The 19,413-nt window shown below is 55.4% G+C and overlaps 6 protein-coding genes across 6 annotated transcripts; 1 reads left to right on the top strand and 5 right to left on the bottom strand.

The window, feature by feature from the left end:
* Window positions 1–113: 113 nt before the first annotated feature.
* On the bottom strand, window positions 114–1,410 carry JCM15063_002065 (uncharacterized protein; the record flags this gene model as incomplete). The annotated part of the gene is made up of 3 exons (XM_076679453.1): window positions 114–377; window positions 561–788; window positions 850–1,410. 3 exons carry the CDS (start codon window positions 1,408–1,410, stop codon window positions 114–116), a joined length of 1,053 nt encoding a protein of 350 aa, XP_076533361.1.
* Window positions 1,411–2,034: 624 nt separating this feature from the next.
* Window positions 2,035–5,059, bottom strand: JCM15063_002064 (uncharacterized protein; the record flags this gene model as incomplete). The annotated part of the gene is made up of 2 exons (XM_076679452.1): window positions 2,035–3,865; window positions 3,936–5,059. 2 exons carry the CDS (start codon window positions 5,057–5,059, stop codon window positions 2,035–2,037), a joined length of 2,955 nt encoding a protein of 984 aa, XP_076533360.1.
* Window positions 5,060–5,794: 735 nt separating this feature from the next.
* Window positions 5,795–6,331, bottom strand: RPS20 (40S ribosomal protein uS10 RPS20; the record flags this gene model as incomplete). Its single annotated transcript, XM_076679451.1, has 3 exons — window positions 5,795–5,851; window positions 5,919–6,118; window positions 6,217–6,331. The coding sequence occupies 3 exons, from the start codon at window positions 6,329–6,331 to the stop codon at window positions 5,795–5,797; spliced, it is 372 nt and encodes a 123-aa protein (XP_076533359.1).
* A 975-nt stretch (window positions 6,332–7,306) lies between these two features.
* Window positions 7,307–9,862, bottom strand: MCX1 (Mcx1p; the record flags this gene model as incomplete). The annotated part of the gene is made up of 6 exons (XM_076679450.1): window positions 7,307–7,565; window positions 7,629–7,745; window positions 7,812–7,949; window positions 8,026–8,475; window positions 8,540–9,625; window positions 9,696–9,862. The coding sequence occupies 6 exons, from the start codon at window positions 9,860–9,862 to the stop codon at window positions 7,307–7,309; spliced, it is 2,217 nt and encodes a 738-aa protein (XP_076533358.1).
* A 1,224-nt stretch (window positions 9,863–11,086) lies between these two features.
* JCM15063_002061 (MDR family MFS transporter) lies at window positions 11,087–13,561 on the top strand (the record flags this gene model as incomplete). The annotated part of the gene is made up of 11 exons (XM_076679449.1): window positions 11,087–11,298; window positions 11,367–11,604; window positions 11,668–11,700; window positions 11,768–11,892; window positions 11,972–12,233; window positions 12,296–12,374; window positions 12,437–12,501; window positions 12,574–12,786; window positions 12,849–12,942; window positions 13,001–13,167; window positions 13,235–13,561. The coding sequence occupies 11 exons, from the start codon at window positions 11,087–11,089 to the stop codon at window positions 13,559–13,561; spliced, it is 1,815 nt and encodes a 604-aa protein (XP_076533357.1).
* A 151-nt stretch (window positions 13,562–13,712) lies between these two features.
* TSC11 (TORC2 complex subunit TSC11) lies at window positions 13,713–18,912 on the bottom strand (the record flags this gene model as incomplete). Its single annotated transcript, XM_076679448.1, has 22 exons — window positions 13,713–14,291; window positions 14,351–14,495; window positions 14,557–14,663; window positions 14,729–14,912; window positions 14,974–15,053; window positions 15,119–15,197; window positions 15,260–15,513; window positions 15,580–15,736; window positions 15,796–15,914; window positions 15,980–16,114; window positions 16,190–16,490; window positions 16,550–16,827; window positions 16,897–17,073; window positions 17,144–17,226; window positions 17,294–17,399; window positions 17,472–17,653; window positions 17,711–17,970; window positions 18,060–18,110; window positions 18,171–18,351; window positions 18,417–18,503; window positions 18,564–18,762; window positions 18,832–18,912. The coding sequence occupies 22 exons, from the start codon at window positions 18,910–18,912 to the stop codon at window positions 13,713–13,715; spliced, it is 3,825 nt and encodes a 1,274-aa protein (XP_076533356.1).
* Between the last annotated feature and the right edge of the window lie 501 nt (window positions 18,913–19,413).

Below are 19,413 nucleotides of genomic sequence, written 5' to 3'. Positions count from 1 at the left end.
CTCTCAGGCGTTCAGCTAAAGAGTCACGACACAGATGCCACGGCAAGACGTAAGGATTGCTGCAATGCTGCATAAATCAGGCGGAATCCCTCGAAACCCTCTCCACCGCTTCCTCAAGCACCTTGAGCGTTCTTCTCCGTGTCGGTGAGGTCGTTAACGACTGCTGACTCCTGACGAACCCGGACAATCTCACCTTTGATCTCCCATGCGATTTCTCCGGCCCACTCTTCTGCAGCCGCAAATCCCCTCAATTCGTTTTCGTACTCGTCACATTCGCCTCGCAAGGCCCAGATTTCGTGCGGAAGTTGGAACGGGAGTGAGCGAGGCAGGCGCGAGAGCATGAGGTGAAGAAGGATAAGAGGGTGAAGGTCGATGCGCTATATTGATGAAATTTACAGGGAGACGAGCAGCAGGATACAGAATTCTTCAGACCAACTGGATCATTCCCAGAGTACGCGTAATTGCCTCCTCCGGCGTTACTTTGTCGCCCTGGCCAGTCCGAGCTCTCTCGGAATTTGCGAGAAGAGTCGGGTCTTAACCCATTGCGTGTTGGCCCTCACCGTGATTCGCATCGCGCGCTCGATGTAGTCGGAATCGATCCAAGGCGAGTTGAGGATGCAGTCGGGGTCGTCGCAGGCGCGAGAAAAGCATCCCGTGTAGCGCCACAAGTTTATGTCGCGAGAGACGACGAGGCGACGGAAGAAAGGGTCGCTCATCTTGATGTCCTCGACCAGGAGTCTCAGGAAATATCGATACACTTGCAGCTTGAAGTCCTCGCAGGGGAAGAGCTGATTCGGCTCGAAAGATGTCAGCAGCAGGGGATAACGGGAATGCGCGTGCAGGACGAACCGGATCATCGGGAACAGAGCTTGGCTGGGTTGACTTGATATCGACGACCTCGAGCCTCCAGGTCAGGTTCGCCGGGACGAAGGTGATCTTGAGGAGTGACGGGCGAAATGCGGACCAGCGTATTCCAGGGTCCTTCCATCCATATTGACGATATTGCTCCGCGAGCTCCCAATCCGGGGCTATGATGAGTCCAGGGCTGATGAATTCCGCCTCTCCCGTGTGTCTCGAGATTTCCATTGCCCATTCAAGCACCCGATCCAGTGACTCGCCGTTGAGGTGTGATTCGTCCACTCGATCCTCGCGTCTCAAGACGTCGACGATGGCTCGTCGCACCGTTTTGCCTCGGAGCAGTCTCGCTCGATGACTGAAGCAGGTATGGTGGGATTTAAAACGCGACGCTGTAACGTCAGGGCTCCGGTAATCCCCGTCGTGTTTTTGCCAAGCGCAGACGACGTCCGTGAGCTTGGCGGGCTCTTTCTCGACAATGCGAGGGTAGAGGGTATTTGCGACATCGGCCACTCCAAGCGCTCTGGTGCCGCGGTATTTTATCGGAGGAGTCATATCCGACAGCGTGCCGGGAGGGACAAACAGGCGAGACGAAAGGCGCGAACGCGAGTTGATTCAGGCCGAGAACAAAGGAACTCTGCGCCCGCTGCGATAACAAAAGGTCGACACAATTGTTTGCAGGCTGCGAAGGTAATTGTCGTGAGTACGTTGAACCATGTGCGGGTACAAAGTATGGTGATAGTACTGAGCCAACCTGAGTGAACTGTCGTAAGTACGTTCAGCCGAGTCGAGAGAACAAAGTGAAAAAGAGAGAGAAAAGTACAAGCGCAAGCGAGTTCGATCAAGAGAGGCTGGAAAACAAGGCTGAATGAATGCAGGCGAGACTATTCACTATAAAAGGAAATTAACAGTAAATTGGAAATCAAATCAAATAACTTGGCATTGCAGACATTTTACCCTATCCATTACCCAAACTTTATGTCGAGACCTCGAAGGCAGCCAACACAAGAGTCACCCTACCGATCCGCTGAGCTTTACTGGCCTGGCAAAAGAGAGGTAGAGAGTCGGCCGTTTCTTGATTCGAGATAGCGGAAAAGTCTAGTTTGATAGCAGTACAGCTCAAAGCCCAAAAAGATGCCACGGCAAGACGGTAAGAATGAGTGAATGCTGCATAGTATATTAGGCGGAATCCCTCGAAACCCTCTCCACTGTTTCCTCGAGCACCTTGAGAGCGTGCTTCTCCGTGTCGGTCAGGTCGTTGACTCCTGATTCTTGACGAACCCGGACAATCTCGCCTTTGATCTCCCATGCGATTTCTCCGGCCCATTCCTCTGCAGCCGCAAATCCCCTCAATTCGTTCTCGTACTCGTCCCATTCGCCTCGCAAGGCCCAGATCTCGTGCGGAAGTTGGAACGGGAGTGAACGAGGCAGGCGTGAGAGCATGAGGTGAAGAAGGATGAGAGGGTGAAGATCAATGATTGCTGATCGAAGAGTCGGGCATTGCGGGTGAGCCGGAGTTGGCGAGACGATAGTCAACGAGGGCATGTGGTGCTGGGTGGTAGGCGCGGGAGCAGAAGCGGCAGGACCAAGTGCGAAGAGGTCCGATGGCGTGAGAGGCGCGGTGGGTTTCTTGGATGGGGAAGAAGGGACCGTGTCAGACTGGAGGGCCTGTCCGATCACATCCAAATCCCTCGAAGCCCGGACGACGACGATCATCGAGCTGAGAGCCTGCATCGCTTCCCTCATCGCACTCAACGCGAGTCGACTCTCCTTGCCGAGAGCCCCTTGATCACCGTGATCGTCCTCGTCTGACGAATCGGACTCTTCGTCGAAGGTGCGTCCCGTCTTGCACAGTCCACAGGCGGGCGCACCTGGACAAGGGTCGACAGGCGCAGCCGAGGGATGCAAGACGACTTGCGGAGACGACAAAGTTGCCGACAGGAAAACGAGGAGGCGATGTTCGAAGAGCTCGAGGTCCGAAATTAGGCGCACGAATGCGACAGTGGCAGGAGATGGGCCAGCACTACCGAGCGTAGGAGTGTTGGCGAGACCGACTGCTGGCAAAGGCGGGGATGGAGGAGGCGAAGGCGTCTTTTTGACCCCACCGAGAAGTCTGTTTTTTACGGGGGCAGAGGCTACACCGTTGACGGCGGTAGGTTGGGTCGAAGGGACGAGTCCATCCTGCGAGATGATCCTGGCCGAACAACCCAGCATGCCTTTCCAAATCGCCGCGATCGCAATCCCGACCGCCCACCTGTCCGTGTCCGTCTTGGCGTCTAGACGCTGGAACAGTCTCGTGCAGATATCGAAAATCTGTCCAGCCTCTTGCAACCACACGGGACCGTTAGGCGAACTCGTCGACGATGCCGTTCCTGTCGCCGAAAGGGGAGTGATCCCTCCCGATCTTCCAAGTGACAACGATCGGCTCTGACTTGAAGACCTTGATGGAGCCGGAGCGATGTTCAATCCGAGCGCTGACGAGCCAGTCGACTTGTCACCCGAGTTTGCCCGTCCACGGTGACTGTTGCCGTTGATAGTGGCGGATGCACCCGCAGCAGGAACATACCCGCCTTCAATCCGACTCTTCTTGCAGGCGTCGCTGATCGCGTTCTTGAAACTTGTGACGACCGGAGTCATGACTCTGCCGATCAGCTCGGTCAACTTGGCGCGCCACGGCCTCAACGTTTCCTCGACAAACGCCGGGAAGCCGTTCTCCTTGGCAGCGATCTGCAGCATGTACTGTTTGACGGTGATTGCACATCGTACGATGTGGAGGTTGTACCGAAGTGGGAGGGGGAATTGGGCCGCGAAGTGAGAGTCGGACTCTTGCAACTTTGGATCTTTGCAGGACGGCAGCGAGAGGGGGACGCGAAAGTGAGGGTCGTTGACAGAGGTCGGCACAAGCAGGAGCGCCGACAGTCGAGAGAGGAAGAGCGAGAGGGCTTTCAGGACAGACGACCGAAGGATCGTGCGCAGGAGGTACGAGTCGTGAGCAGCCGCATGTAACTCGCTATCGAAGCAAAGGGAGGGTACGGTCAGTTCTCTCTGCAGGTTATCGAAACAGGAAAGAAAGAACTGACGAGACTAGCATCTCGCCAAACTCGCGACTCTTGATGACTCTAGGACAAGGTCTACCTTTGCCACCGGTTGCCTCTTGGACGGCAGACGACGGCACAAAGAACGTTCCTTCGAGCTTGTCGGCTTGAACACCAGCGGTGCCATGGGCACTTGGCATGAACACTTTGTTGACCGTCTCGCTCAAGCGCAACGAGATCTGCGACACGTGAGACTCGGCGAGCTGGTGTACGTGCGAGTTGGTCCGTGGCGTCGTCGTCGACAGTGATGCGAGCGGATCTCCATGGGGGAGGTATGTCGGAGTCGTTGTGCCCGAATGCGAAAGCGGAGGAGCCATACTGGAGACCTTGTTTGATCCGGCAAGCGCATTCGGCATGGCGCTCGCATTCGTTGAAGAAGCCGAGCTCCTCGACTGAGCTGGCTGACTGACTGATTGGCCCAGTGCGAGACCCCTCATCGTGCCCATCATCGTCTTTTTCTTGACGGGGACCCCACTCTCCGCGGTGAGCGCCGACTTTGCCATGCCGTCGGCGGCTCTGTCGCTCGACTTGCTCCGCATCAGCAGTGCACCACCTCGGTCTTTGACAGCGCCTGCACTCTTTGCGATCGCGACTTGAAGAGGTTTGAGTCCTCCCATCGGGGTCCCGGCGGCCGGATTCGAAGAAGGGTCGTGCGAGAGTTGCGCCGACGCAGGCGTCAAGCTCAACCCCGCCGGGATCGACGACGACTTGGTCGCGGGAGAGGAGGAGCGAGACGACGGAGCAGAGAACGCCGAGAGGGACGCTCCGAACGAGCTACGGCGCACCGCTTTGTCCTTGTCTGGCTCAACCCGCGATCGAGGGCTCGTCGGCGAAGTCGCAGGAGCCGAATCCGCCGGGACGATTGGATCGACTGGACGGAGTTTGGGCGAGGTAGATTTCGATTTCTTGCGGTCTAGCGCGAGCGGATTAGTGAAGAAGGACGAGCTCGCGGTTGATGGCAGCGCGGCCGGGCTGGTCGGCGCGGTCGAGGTTGGAGTGTTGGCAACCGAGCTGAGCGAGTTGGCGCGCGAGGGCGACGGCGAGTTGTTGCGGGACGAGGAGAGCGAGAGGTGCGGAAGGGACACCTTCTTCGCAGAGAGCGCGACCATCGTTGCGGTTTCGACGAGACGCGGGAGGGATGGGCAGACAGGCAGGCAGAAATAATGTTGGTTTAATTAATTAGAGAAGTCGGAGAAAAGTCCTCATTCGATAGGTCCGTGTCGAGAGAGAGACCGTGAAATGGTTGATAGGAGCGGGGGTGTAAGTCAAATTACGGGGGGCGGTCCAAGTCTTGCGAGGCGAAGCAGTCGGCGCAGAACTGGGAGGTCGGACGGATCAAGCGTGCGCTGTACACGGAGATCATTCGATGCGGGCACGGTAGGCGCACGGGCACGAGCGAGAGAGGGCAATTGCGATTGGAGCCGTGTCAGGGAAAAAGGCCTCATTTCGCACAGGCGAGCGAGCGAACGCACCAGGGAGAAGCAGCGACAGCTTTGTTCATATATCGAGGTGGGCTGTGACGCTTGTTCATGCAGCAGGAGACGGGGGCGCTGGGGCTAGCGAGTGGGAGAGTGAAATCGATGGGATACCGCGCGTCCGCGTCAATTCCCAAGTCTCTGATTCGCATGCACTCTCGATCGCATAAGACCCAAACCGCAAATGTAGCAATTGATCCCGGAAATCCCAATATGGCGTTGCACACGACCAAATATACAGAATTCCGGAGAAGGTTACAGAGCAAAACACACCGCGAGAACGGAAAAGACTATGGACGATCGCCCGTGTTTTTCCTATTCCCATCTAGCGATTTCCCCTGAACCGGCGCAACCCAAGGTGCAGCACGCTTAGTTGGCAGCGATGGTGACCTCGACCTCAACGCCAGACTCGATCGACATCGAAGTCTAAAATGGAGAGAACAACGTCAGCGGACGCGACTTTAACCTTGGCCTGAGAGTTTAGGAGACGCACGATCTGCTTGACAACCTCGGCGGGGGACTCGAGGTCGATGAGGCGCTTGTGGATCTTCATCTCGAGGTGGTCCCAGGTCTTGGATCCCTCTCCGCAAGGAGTCTTGCGGGTGACGATGTGAAGACGCTTGGTGGGGAGGCGGACGGGTCCCTTGACGCGGAGGTCCTTGTCCTTGGAGCGGTTGACGAGATCAGTGCAGACTGTGGGCGAGGCGAGAGCAAGGCGACGCGGTTAGCCAATACGCTCACGCGCCCCGGTCGGCTCCGGGGCAATTCTGAAGCAAAGAGAGGCAGCTAACCCTTCTCGAGGTTCTTGACGTTCCTCGAGGTCAAGGTGATCCTGATCTTGTGGTTCTTGACGGCGGGGGCAGCTCCCTCCTGGAATTCCTTGTCTCCCTTGGCGACGTAGCTCATCTTTGCTGGTCTTTTTGAAAGTACGGGGTGGGGTCTTTGAAAAAGAGGAGCGTTGGCGGAGTCAGCGGTGACCGAGTGAGTGAGGGAGAAGAGAAGGGTTCTCGCACCGATTTTTTTCATCGTCCATAACGCATCCTCGCTAAAACACGCCTCCTCGCGCACCGTGAGAGGCGCACCCTGGAATACACATAGTTGATGCTATTACGCTCATCCAGCTTGCCCGGAATGACCGCGCCGGGAGTTCAAGGTTGGGCGATGCAGGTGATTTCGATCAACCAAATCTTTCAATTATGGCGATGCCTGATGTCGCCCAGGAAGCGAAGGTACACCAAGTGCTCTAGAGCGTGCGCGTCTAGGTTCCCCTGCCAAAGCTCGCCCGAGGAATCGCAAAATTAGCACTGTCGCGTCTGCTTATTCTCACGTGACTTCAGTCGATAACCCTCTTTCGAGGCTGTTTGCCTCACCTTCTGAGGCTACTTGCCTCCCGGCTGGTTGCGACGGATGGGCCGGCGGTTTGTTGCTCTTGCTTCTCCCGGCTGCTACACCGCTCTGTTGCCCTGCTCGCTCCTGCGATATGTCTCTGCCTGGCTCTTCCCTTGGCCAGTCAAAGCTCTTCGGCACCAGACCAGCCTACCGATGTCCTGTCGCCGATCGTCCCGGACGGCAGAAAGATCTTCGAGCGATCTCTTTCCCATTGCTCATGCTCAAAATTATTCGTTGTGACCTGAACTATCGAGACTGACAAACTGTTCCTGAACTGGAACCCGCGATCCGCAGAAAGACTTTTGTCCGGCAGTCTGCTCTCATCCGGACAGGTTTGAAGTAGAATCGAGATCGAGAGGGAGGAAAATCTGAGCATGAATGGGTCACCACTCCGACAAGCTCTCGAGGAGGGCGCGTTACATAACTGGAACAACATGGATGGTCTCCCTTACTCAATAAACAGCCATGAACAAGGTGTGCAGGATCGACGTCTCAAGCAGCTGCTGCCAGCTTCTTCCTCCTCTTCTCGGCCCTCTCGATCTTCTCCTGGTCTCTCTTTTCGGCTTCCTGGAACGCATCCTCGACGTCGTCCGGTCGAGGCCGGCTAGATCCCGTACCAGTGTTGCCTTCGTTATCTTCGTCTGCGAAGATCTGGTCAAACTTCCATTTCTCGGCTCGGGAGAAGTACCCTGCGGGTTCTTGCCCATCCACCACCGCTTTCGTGATCAGCACATATCGGATCGAGGATTGCCTGTAACACCTTTTCTGAGTTAGCGGAGTGCTTTCCGCAGTGAAGAATGACGGAAAGACGAACGGAGCGTCAAACATCGAGTCGAGCAAGATGTTCTCCATCAATCTACGAAGTCCTCTTGCTCCGGTACCTTTGCTGACAGTCTTCTGAGCGATAGCTTTCAACGCTGCTGTCGTCAATCTGCAGTGCATGCGTTTCAGCTCGGAATCGGGCACCCGACAGAGTGCTCTCGGGGAATTGACACACTTGAGCTCGACTCCCGATGCATGGAACAGCTCTTGATACTGTCGTACGAGAGCATTCTTGGGCTCGGTCAATATCCGCAGAAGATCGTTCTCTGTAAGCGATTTGAGCGCCGCAGTGATTGGAAGTCGACCGATGAACCTGTCAACGGAATACTCAAACCGAATGATCAGTCAGATAGCAGATGCGACCTCGAGAGGTGAGATCAGGGACCGACTCGGGAATGAGACCGAAGGAAACGAGATCCGAGGGTTCGACCTCGTCGAGCAAGTGCGAGACGTCCTCTTTCTCCGCGATCAGCTTGCCAGGCGTGTCGGATACTCGCGAGGTGGTCGATGGAGAAGGTGCAATCTTGGATGTGAATCCGATCGAACCCTTCGAGATGCGTGCCTGCACGATCTTCTCGAGTCCGACAAACGCCCCGGCGACAATGAATAGGATGTTGGTAGTGTCTACTGATTGCTCCCGTGATGGGCCTTTCTTCGTCATTCCAAACAGACCGCGACCGTTGGAACCTCCTTCGACTACGTTGTACTCCGAGACATTGACGAGGGTGCCCTCGAGCATTTTGAGCAGCGCCTGTTGAACACCTTCCCCTCCGACATCTTTTGAGGTTCGACCCGACGATGAGATTTTGTCGATCTCGTCGATGAAAATGATGCCCCGACTGGTCATTCGGTTCCCTTGTTCAGCCATTTGCACGGAGTGGGAGGGAGGAACAGACTGCTTACGCTGCTTTTTCGATGTCACCGTCGGCAGCTTCAACGAGACGCGCGACAGCACTCTCGACGTCTTCCCCGACGTAGCCTGCCGAAGTCATGCTCGTCGCCTCAACCGAAACGAACGGTACATCAAGCGCACGTGCAAGAGTCCTCGCCAACAATGATTTGCCCGATCCAGTTGGGCCTAACAGGAGCACATTCGATTTCTCGAAAGCGGCCTCTGAGTTCTGGCTCGGACGCTGCTTGGACCGGGGGGAGGAGGCCGAAGCCAGGTGTGAACGGATTTGGTCGTAGATCGCTTCTCGCCTTTTCATCTCTGCCTTGAGATCGTGGACGTTCTGAGATGGCGGGCCTTCCGACATGATAGGTAAGCGAGGTAACGGGTTTGTGGAGGGGAAAGGCGAACCGAAACCATCCCGTATTTGACCCGCGACTGTCGCAGTGCCGTTTGCAACAAGAGGCTCGTGCTGCTTGTCGTGTTTCTTGCTCTTCGTCTTGTCCTTGTCCTTGTATGACGCTTTGTCTTCCTCCTGTTTGTCCTTGGCAGCCGGCGCAACAGGCCGGATGACCGTGCCGTTCTCGTCGGTGAACGGCATAAGCAGCGAATCTTGATCATGCGGGACAGAGTCGTAAAGTGTCGGATCTTCGTACTGCTCAGGCTCGACAGGCGGTGGTCCAGCACCACCAACACAGATGATCAATCCGGTATCGGCATTCTTGAACCATTGCTGCCCAATGGATCCATCCTCGCTGCTGCCGCTAGAGTTCTTCTCCTTGCCAAGACCTGTCCCCCGTGCACTTTTCGGCTTCGGGCGAATCGATGCAGAGGTTGGTTCGGTCTGCTCTTCCGCTGGATCCGCCCGTGCTTTGCCCCAGTACAGGTCAGACTCTGCTCGTTGTTCTGGCGAGACCGATTTCTCCCACGACTTGCGAGCTTTGCGAAGTTCTTGAGTTGTCGGCTTGTACGGGATCCATCCGGTAGCTGGTAGCTGTGCAGCAGCCGCGAATTCTGTGACTTCGCGCGGAATATCGGGGGAAAGTGGGGGAGAGGTGTTCACAGCGAGCGAATTAAGGCGGGTATAGTGGTTGTAGACTCTGGATTCGTCATAGAGCGTAAGTCCGATACAGCGGTGGGTGAGCGGGACCTCACAGGAGCACTACTCACGCTACTGCGAGAACCCGTTTCGCCCGTTCTTGCCCAACAACAAAGTCATTCAGGTGGGAGACCAACTGTTGAGCCAGTGATTGGTTAGATAGCGACAGAGTACTGTAGCCTGGATTGGGGACGCACCTCGCGTGGATTCGAGGCTCGAGTCCGCCTGAGGTCGTCATCTCTAGTTTCTATCCGACCCGCTGCTGTCCCCGGTGACCCACCTCCGGCACCTGTCTCCGCTCTCGCGCGTGCGGCTGCGGAACGAGTGTGTCGAGGGGTTCGGAGGAAGCGAGGCGTGGAGGGGGTCGAGCCGAAACGAAGAGCGGGCGATGGCAGTGACAGCAGATTCGCTTGATGTGGTAGTACAGCCCTGGGTCTCCTCAGAGCTGAGAGCATGGATCGGCCAGCTCGATGTCAGAAGATTGAAGAACTGAGCGGCGGGCGAGGCGAGCGTGCGGCACCACTTCGGCCGACCGCTCACGGCTCGCTTCGGCGCCTAACGTTGTGCGATCAGTCGGCCATCGAAATCTCTTCGCGCCATTGTCATCCTTAGATCCTGAAGTGGCTCTAAACTTTGATCTCATCCTACCTAGACATTCAAGCTGTCTTCGTGCTGGGCGAATTCAGCCGAGCATTTCAAGTAACCAGGCGGCCAGAACGGCAGTCTGAGCGTCAGTAGAAGCATTGCCAAGGGTTCAAGTACTTCCGGGTGTTTGGGGACAGCTGGCGGACAAGCGCTCAGGCAAGCGTGTCACTGCCAGGCATGGGTCGACCGGAGCGCTCGGACCATGTAGCTTCGAATTCCTACCCGCTTCCGCTACAGGCTTGACAATTCTGGCTCGACGAGCTATGCCTTGCAATGGCAAAGCTATGGGAACTCTTCCATCAAGACTGACCGAAAGCAGCCTGCGCTTCACTCTGTAACCAGTGTCACTTGCTCTGGCGCACTCTCCCCGGCGGCACGGCCGTCTGCTCTTGCACATGGCATAACAGCGAGCTCTTGCAAGATCTCGATGTTACGATTCGGAGCAGGGGCACGGATGTCCTGGCATCGAGTCCGCGAAGTCGCTGTTTTTGTCCGCGCGATATCGCCGCATCTGGAGCAGCAGAGCCATATGGCATACGGCAGATGTGCACGAAAGTTGTAAATAGGCGCAGCTGCCGCGTAAGTCACTAAGCTCCGAAGCGGGTCCCGAAACTGGCGTCGGCGATTCCGACGCGCGGCCGTTCGGCGGCTCGGCGGACTGACTCGAAAAGTTGGGTTATTTCCGGGACCGTGAACTCGAGTCAGCTTCTCCTCTCTTCTCATTCCTCACGCTCCAGTGTTCCTCCAGCTCGTCACAGGCATCTTCTGACACCGTTGCGCATCAATCGAATCGTTGCCGCATAATATCGGGCTCAACATGGTTCAAGATATTCACGCGGCTCAACCTGCCTCCACCGACAATTCCGGCCGTCCTCTGTCGACTCTATCGAGTGAAGAAAGCATCCACAAAGATGCTCAACCGCCAGCAAAGGCTGCCCAGCCTACTCCGGAGTCGTTCATTCTGACCGGCAAGAGGCTCGCGCTCGTCTTTGTGTCGATGCTCCTGTCCCTTCTCCTGGTTGCCCTCGAGTGAGTCTCTTTCACTTGTTCAGATGGAGGAGGACTGCGAAGCTGATCTTGTACATACCCGCTGCTAGTCAAACTATTCTCGCAACCGCGCTTCCTCGTATTGCGAGCGATTTTGATGCCTTCGACCTGCAAGGTTGGGTCTCATCGGCTTTCATCCTCACACAAACCTCGTTCATCCTCATTTTCGGACAAGTCTTGCGGATCTATCCCGCCAAATGGTGCTTGATCTCGAGCATTACCGTATTCGAGATTGGCAGTGCGGTTTGCGGCAGCGGCCAAAACATCTACGCCATCATCGTTGGCAGGGTGAGCCTTTTCCCTCTCATCAGGACAAGTCCCGCCCAATGCTGACATTGCGGAATCGTACAGGCTGTCTCCGGTGTCGGAGCTGCGGGCATCTTCGTAAGCAGCCCCTCTAACGATTGCTGTCAGATTCCCGTGCTGACTGCTATTGTTCCTCTACCGTCAGATCTCGATGCTCTCGATTCTCGCGCAAGTCACTCGCCTCGAAGACCGACCCAAGCTTTTCGGAATGTTCGGTGCCGTGTTTGGTATCTCGAGCATCATCGGTCCTCTCTGTGGTGGAGCTCTCACGTACGCATCCTTTTCAGCTTTTCCTTTTCTCTTTTTTCGGCATTCTCTAGACTGACGCTGTCTCGCTTGACTGTAACAGCGACCACGTTTCTTGGAGATGGTGCTTCTACATCAATTTGCCGATTGGTGCATTCTCTGCCGCGGTCACATTCCTCCTCCTCAAAGCGGCCCCTCCAATGGGGGCTGACCTCACCAAGAGGTCCACCCGCGACTTGCTCATGCAAACGGTCAGGATGGACTGGATCGGCGGTATCCTCTCCCTTGGAGGTGTCACGTCTCTCGTGCTTGCTTTGCAATGGGGCGGCAACCAAAAACCGTGGAACAGTGGAGCCGTCATCGCTGTGAGTTTTCCTCGCCACTTTGTCCCGAGATCACTCCGCTGACTTGCTCCGACTTGGAACAGTGCTTCGTCGTAGCCGGGGTCACGCTTCTCGCTTTCGGCTTCTGGCAACGCCACCTTGGAGATCGCGCCCTCGTTCCTCGTAAGCCCCTGCTCCCCTTCGCCTTGAGTTCCGACTGCTGCTGACCATTCCGACCCGTGCAGCCCGCATCTTCAAGGACTACTCGATCTGGGCGATCTGCGTTACCGCTTTCATGACCCGTTGTTCGGTATGTCTCGAGCCATCCTCTCCGTTCACCGACATCGAGGCGACTAAAAGCTCAATATCGCTTTCATTGCAGATGCTCATCCTCACCTACTACCTTCCGATTTACTACCAAGCTGCCAAGCACCACTCCGCCACCAAGTCAGGCGTCGACATCCTCGCCCTCATGCTCTCGGTTGTCATCTCTGTCATCGCTTCGGGCAGGATTGTTGGAATGTGCGGCAGGTACTGGCACTTCCTCGTGCTCGGTCCTTTGCCGGGTGCGATCGGCGCTGGTCTCCTCTACACGGTTCGTTCTCGCCGTGATGCTCTCTTCCCGCTCCTTTCGCTCACGCTTCCCTCTCAATCCAGGTCTCGCCCACCACCTCGAACGCCAAAGTCATCGGATACCAAATCCTCTGCGGTGTTGGCCTCGGCACTGCTCTTCAGCAGTCGCTCTTTGCTAGTAAGCCGGCTCTGCTCGTCGGTCCTAGCCACAACTGCTGACCTCTGTCCTCTCGCAGTGCAAGCCGAGTTCAAAGACACTCCCCGCCTCGTCGGACAAGCGACTGGCGCTGCATCTTTCTCGCAATTCCTCGGAGGCACGATCGCCCTTGCCATCGGACAGGCCACCCTTTCGAGTGAGCTCACCAAGAACTTTGCCAAGTATGCCCCTCAAGCACCGCTCCAGGTACGCCTCCTCGCATTGGTCTCGCTCTTGATTCCGCCCGTTGCTGACACAATTTGCTGTCGCACAGGTCATCAAAGAGTCGCCGCTGAAGATCTGGGATCTTTCGGTCGAGGGGGGTCTTCGAGACAACGCAATCCTCGCATACGTCAAGAGTCTCGACGTGGTCTTTGTGATCACTGTTGCCTTCTACGTGCTGGCGTCCATTTCGGCAATCTTTGTCAAGAACATCAACATCAAGCCGCCCAAGAAGGACGACGAGAAGAAAGATGCCACCACCGGATCCGACCGCGACCTCGAGGGCGCAACGGCAGTGCCTTCAATCGCTGGTGTCGAGAAGAAAGAGCTTGCCAAGGTCGAGGCAGAAGGAGAGGCTGCTAGGGCCGAGGGAGTTTGATTCGGCATAAAGAATGCTTTGATTGAACGTTTGGATGTAGATAGACTCCCCACCCCGTTACCCTTTAGTATAGAATTGCCTTAATGAACATTGCGCGATACATGCGAATTACGAATGCAAGCAAAGGGCACAGAGATACGATATCATAATTTTACGACAAGAGAAATCCTCGAACGGTGAGTAAGGGAGTGAGAGTCTTGAGTGGGATCTTGGTCGTTTGCGCGTCATCGCCGATGCTCGACTGGTCTTCATCCTCGGTCACGTCCCCCTCGATTCCAAACCCGCCGTCCATCATGGCTGCAGCTGACACGCCCGATTGAGCCCAACTCGCGCTGCCTACACCGTTCGACTGGGATGGAATCATGGACAGATTGCCATTTTGACCTTGCTCTAGTTTGCGTTTGACAAGGTCGTCGCCTGCGAGCACGAGCCGAGTAGCAGATTCGGCGTCGAAATCGTAATCGAACAGATCGACGATGAATGTCCTGACGGGTTGACGGTAGTGATGACTCGCGAGCATGTCGAGCGCGCGATAGTACAACGCGGGTGAAGCGAAGTGTGAGCGATGTCGCGACTTGAGCTTGGCGAGCTGTTTCGAAGCTTTCGTCGCAAGGATATGGTTCGAGAGATTTGCGAGGCACACGAGTGCGTCTCGATCGACATGGGAGGTGGGCGCAGCGAGCAAGAGGGACTCGGGAAGGGGCAGTTGCGGGGATGGCCACACCGGAGTCTACGACGACACGTCAGTTTTCTAGGCAGCCGGCAAAACGCGGCAAGGAAAGAACAAACATATAACAGGTCGTCGAGGTCCATTGGAACACAGAGGCCAGTTGGGCCAGTCAGCGGTTTGACAATGCTTTCCCATCCCAATTCTTCGAGCATCTCCACTCCTTCCTCCGTGGACGAAATGAGCGCTAGCGCGAAAGCCGCAGTACTGCACGAGCAGTTTGTGAGGTCAGTCTGGGTTACTGGATCAGCAAGATCCATGCTCGTACCCTCGGAGCGAATAGACTGGCGAAGTGCAAGCGATTTCGACGATGTCGGCCAGGATTAACTCGTCCTCGAGAAACATGAGACCGTTCTCGACGGATCCGATATGACCCTACCCTTGCAAGATCAGCGATCGAAATTCACCAAATCAACACAATCGCCTGAAGAAAGACGCACGACGGCCCACAGGACACTTTTCAGCTGAGCAATATAGTCCGGATCGAGGTCGTGTTCGGCATGCTGACGGATAACATCGCAGAACCGGAGGAAATGTCCGCTATCCTCGAGGATGTCGCAACCTTCGGCTGTCTTGACGAGTTCTCCGTAGAAGTGAGATGGAGGAGTTCCGTCAAAAAGTGTCCTATGCAAGCTCATCGGGTTAGAAGTCAAGAAGCAAAGTCGAAGAGTGATCAGAATTTTACGGCGCAAGAACCATGTGATCCGGCTGCATTGCCGCCGCCATAGACAGCTCGAGGTTGACCATGTACTGATAGTTGCGCTCCTGTGCAGCAATCGCATCGTTCAGCTCGGTAACAAAAACAGCATTCTCCTGAAAATGCTGCTGACCTCGTACCAGTCGTCGAGCTCGTTCTCGATGAAGTCGATCTCGTGCAGATAATTGACACCAACAGCAGTTCCCAAGAACCTTTGCCCAACAAAGCTAAAGTGAGTGACATATCCCAGCCATTGTGGAAATCGGTAGCTTACTGGGTCAAAAGCTCGACAGCATCGCCTGCGAGATGTTCGACTTCAGGTCGTTTGCGGACCACCATTTCGAGCGTTTCTTGGTGCGTGCAAGCGAGAGTGAGAACCGAGATTGCCAGTTTCGTCACTTCGGGAGCAGGATCGTAAAGTTGGGGCACAAGCAAATCGATTTGCCATTCAGCGCATCGAGTGCTGTGCGAAGCCGATGACTGGCGAATGAGTGACGCGAGAAAATTTGTTGCGAAAAGGCGAACATGCTGAGAGTGCGAGAGTTGGGAGCCATCAGTATCGAAGCGATCCCACGAGTAGAAGAGTGGACATACTTGATAGCTTGAAGTGAGGGATTTGTGGAGGAAGACGCGAGGGTGTCCGTCGCGTGTGTAATCCATCTTTTCGATAATCAGCTTTACCAAGTCGTCCCGACTTCGAAGCTCGCTGATCCGGTAGAAGCATGTGAAAATTTTGTATTGGTCAAGAAGTCTGATGACGACAGCGCTGATCAGCACCAGTCGTTTTTGCGAGACTCCTGGGACACTCACGCCAGACCAGCTGTTGACTTGGTCATCTCGCCCAACAGCTCAAAATAACCCGAGACTAAGGTTTTCTCGCTGCGCTCCTTCGAGAACAAGACGTCGACACCAGATCCCGCTGCGCCAACCTATGATTCCGCCGAGAATGAGCCATGTCGTTCATGAACAAGCGGAAGAAGCGGAGGGTGCGTACCGGTTCAAGCTGCAGCAGGCAGTCTGCGATCTGCAGTAGCAGCTTGTCTTCGGCAAGGTGCTGTACCCCTGCTGGATCTGACAGAAGTGTGTTCACCATTGCTCGGCCTAGCCGGGTATACTTGCTTGCATTGACCTGTTTCACACACGCGCAAGATTCCCGGATCAGTTCCACAGCCTCAGGCAAACAGAGGCCTAGGTCCTGGCTCACATCGTCTAGTCTGACGTCGCTGTATCGGAAACTCGCAGGTTGAAAGAAAGCGAGGACTCTTCGCATGAACTTGCTGGCGTTCATGGCTTCGTCTAACCGCTTGGGATTCCTGAGCGGACCTTCCATCAACTCGATCAAGAGATCGAATGACCATTTCGAATCGTCTTTTGACGATAGGACTCCCGATTCGAGCAGGAGGTTTCGAAAGGTGATATCGTCCATCGAGATGGCAACTCGCAGCTTGTCTGATTCGACGAGCTGACGTTGTTGCAGACTTCTCTGAGACGAGTCCTCCAACGGGCTGCAGGCAGTAGCTCAGTACAGTGAATTATCGCGACATCAAAAAAGGTGGTACCTTACGTGGGAGAGATTTCCGCATCAACGGACCTTTGTATTCCGGCGATTCTTTTTTCTCGATTAAGCTCGGCAATCGCTGACAGGGTATCTCCAGCATTCAGCCTCTGATCGCTTGTCTCGAACGAGATAGATAGCGCAAAGAGCCTTGGTAGCGATTGCAGGTGTGCGGCTAGTCGAGGCGGCAAAACCCGATTCGAGAGCTCGAGGACTTCGCCGATCAATGCTGACGTGCGCGAAGAGGTGCTCGAGTCTTGCGGGGTTGCCGCGAGTTCTGCCAAACCCTGTCGGCGGCAACAATCGTCAGCTTCTAGGAGGAACGGTGGAGGATTCGGGTCTGGTCAGCTACGCACCTCGATGAGACCAGCATCGATGAAGATTAATAAGAGGAGCGCTGTGTATTGGTCGATGAGGTTTGTCTTGCGTTGATCCGCGTTCGATCGCCTTGGCTGTTTGATGGAATCGGAAGTAGCTGTTTTGGCTATACGTCGAACGCTGAAGATATTGCTCAGCATATCGAGAAGGGTGTCCTGAGCCAGTTCATCATGGTTAGGGCTGGGTTCAGAAAAGGCCAGAGGCCGGTGCTAATGAGGTCCTTACCCGCACTATCCGAGACGGATTCGTCAAGGAATCGACAAGACTCGTCACAGCCTGTCTGCCATTCACATTGAGATACAACAAGCCTAGTGAAAAGTTGAAGGCCTTAGGAATATCTTCAATAGCGGAGACCTGGTGGTGGATTTCTCTTACCGGACCAAGACTTGAGGAGCGTTTCTACGATTTGAGCGCTCGCCTTGATCCGATCCTCGATTCCAGCGCCTTTGCCCTGTACTTCTGTGAAGCCAGAGAGCACGATCTACGAACCGAGCGAGTCATGTCAGTCAGGCAAAATTGTGTCTAAGCAAGAGTTAGCCGCATTGCTGCGCACCTCGAGATCGACCCCGGGTCTCAACCATCTCCGCAGATCTGGATGATCGACGATACCCAGAAAACTCATGGCGAGAATCGGTGAGAGGTCGTGAGGACCAGCCCCAGAACCTCCATCTGAAATCGCTTGCAATACAACCCGCAATCCTTCGCATGCGACCAAGAGCGAGATATCACGGATGACTGTTGAAGCAAATTCAGCTTCACTCGCGTTCGTGAATGCGCACACAACAGGCTTACCCAATTCGCCGAGAGTCTCGAGAGCTGCCATTTTCAGCTTCTCCTCACTTTGCTCCGCGAGGGCTACGATTCCTCTCAAGATGGCCACGAGCCTGGCGCGATCTTGTGGGTGATCTGATACGATTGGGCTGAGCTCGATGATCCTGCGAGTCAACCTTAGGGCTTGCTCCTTTTCTAGATCGTGTTTCGCGTCTCTTGCAAGAGATCTACCGGGGGGATAAGTTAGTGGTAGAATAGAATGTCGAGTCGAGGGCAACCGACTGACCGTATCAGGAAAAGATGTATGTAGCGCGAATGCAACAGGTGCACATCTGTCGCGTCAACCACGAGGTGTCGAAGCAGCCTGTACCCGCCTGCTCGCACGTCTTTGCCAGCACTCTCGGCCAGGCAGCACATGACGCTATCGGAAGGCAATTTGTGGGTCAACTTTAGACATGGAACGAGTCGGTATATGACGCACCTCGGTAGGTGGCGGTCAAGTGGCACCTTTGCGGCAAGTCGAGACTCGGCCGCGAGCGAATCGACGATTTCGTCCATGACTTTGATCCTCTCGCCGATTTGATCTTCGAACTCTTGAAGCTTTGCGAGTGCATCCTGTAGTTTTTCGAGCGCCGGATACAACGAATCGGAATCGTAAGATTCTGTACAAAGGAGAAGCTTAGAATCAGTCGCATAGCTGAGAAAGAATGGGCTCGCTTGAACTGACCTGTTTCATGGTCGAGAACATTGTCCTGGGAGTGTCTGTTGAAGTCGATGCCATTCGCTGATCCGGATTGTGGTGCAGAGTCTCGTGCTGAACTCGAAAGGATGAATGAGCTGGTGCTCGCCTTTGAGGCGCGAACTCGAAACGTACCCAGCGACTGCTCGAGCGTTTCAATGTCTTGTTCCAGTTGCTCGATGAGCCCCTGTGCACTTTGGAGTTCTTGCAAGACCTCTGAGCGCAGGTCGTCTTGGTCCGCAGCAGGTCCAGCCGTCGCTACGACCGACAGAAAGTTGCTCGCCCCATCGGCAATTGCTTGCTGGACGCTGAGTTGCTCCTTGAGGTTCTCGAGCTGTAGCGAGTTGCGACATCAGTTGAATGATCGTTCGCGATGTGGGGAGAGCGAGAGAGCTCGACTGACGCGCACTTGAGGCGACAAGGCTGGCAGCTCGGTCGAATTCGAGAGCGTGAGTGGAGTGCTGCTTCCGCTAGGCGACGACATGGACGTAGACCGCGACGTGAGCCGGGAAGGAGAAACTGGAATAGGGAATTACAAAAAAGGGATTACGATTGAAGCGAAAAAGATTTGCGGCAGTTGGAATGGCACGAATTGGGCCAAGTGGTTGATTCCTCGTCTGCCTTTGCCGTCAGCACCGCCCTTCTCCTAGCACAAATGGTACGGCCAGCTGCTCCTCCTAGCCATCGCAAGCGTACCCCCAGCGTTACTCCCCCTCCGATCCGCCGTGACTTGCCGTCCAACCAATTTTCAACCTCGGAACGAAAAAACTCCGATCCGCGCCAACACCCTCTTCGACACGTCGCTGCTGCACTCGGGACGATACCAGGAAGCGTTGATCAGGCTCAGGACATGGCATGGCGGAAGTCCTCCCACGGCGCCAGGCCTAGGGGAGGGCGTGGTTGAGCTTTTGAAGAGGGGACAGTCACACGCGCCCAACTGGATACGGGAGCAGCAGGACGTCCGTACACGAGTGCTGCACAGTTG

This window comes from Sporobolomyces koalae, assembly GCF_050403365.1.
Source record: "Sporobolomyces koalae JCM15063 DNA, S_koalae_JCM15063T_v1_ctg23, whole genome shotgun sequence".
NCBI lineage: Eukaryota > Fungi > Basidiomycota > Microbotryomycetes > Sporidiobolales > Sporidiobolaceae > Sporobolomyces > Sporobolomyces koalae.
This window is presented reverse-complemented; position numbering and strand designations above follow the sequence as displayed.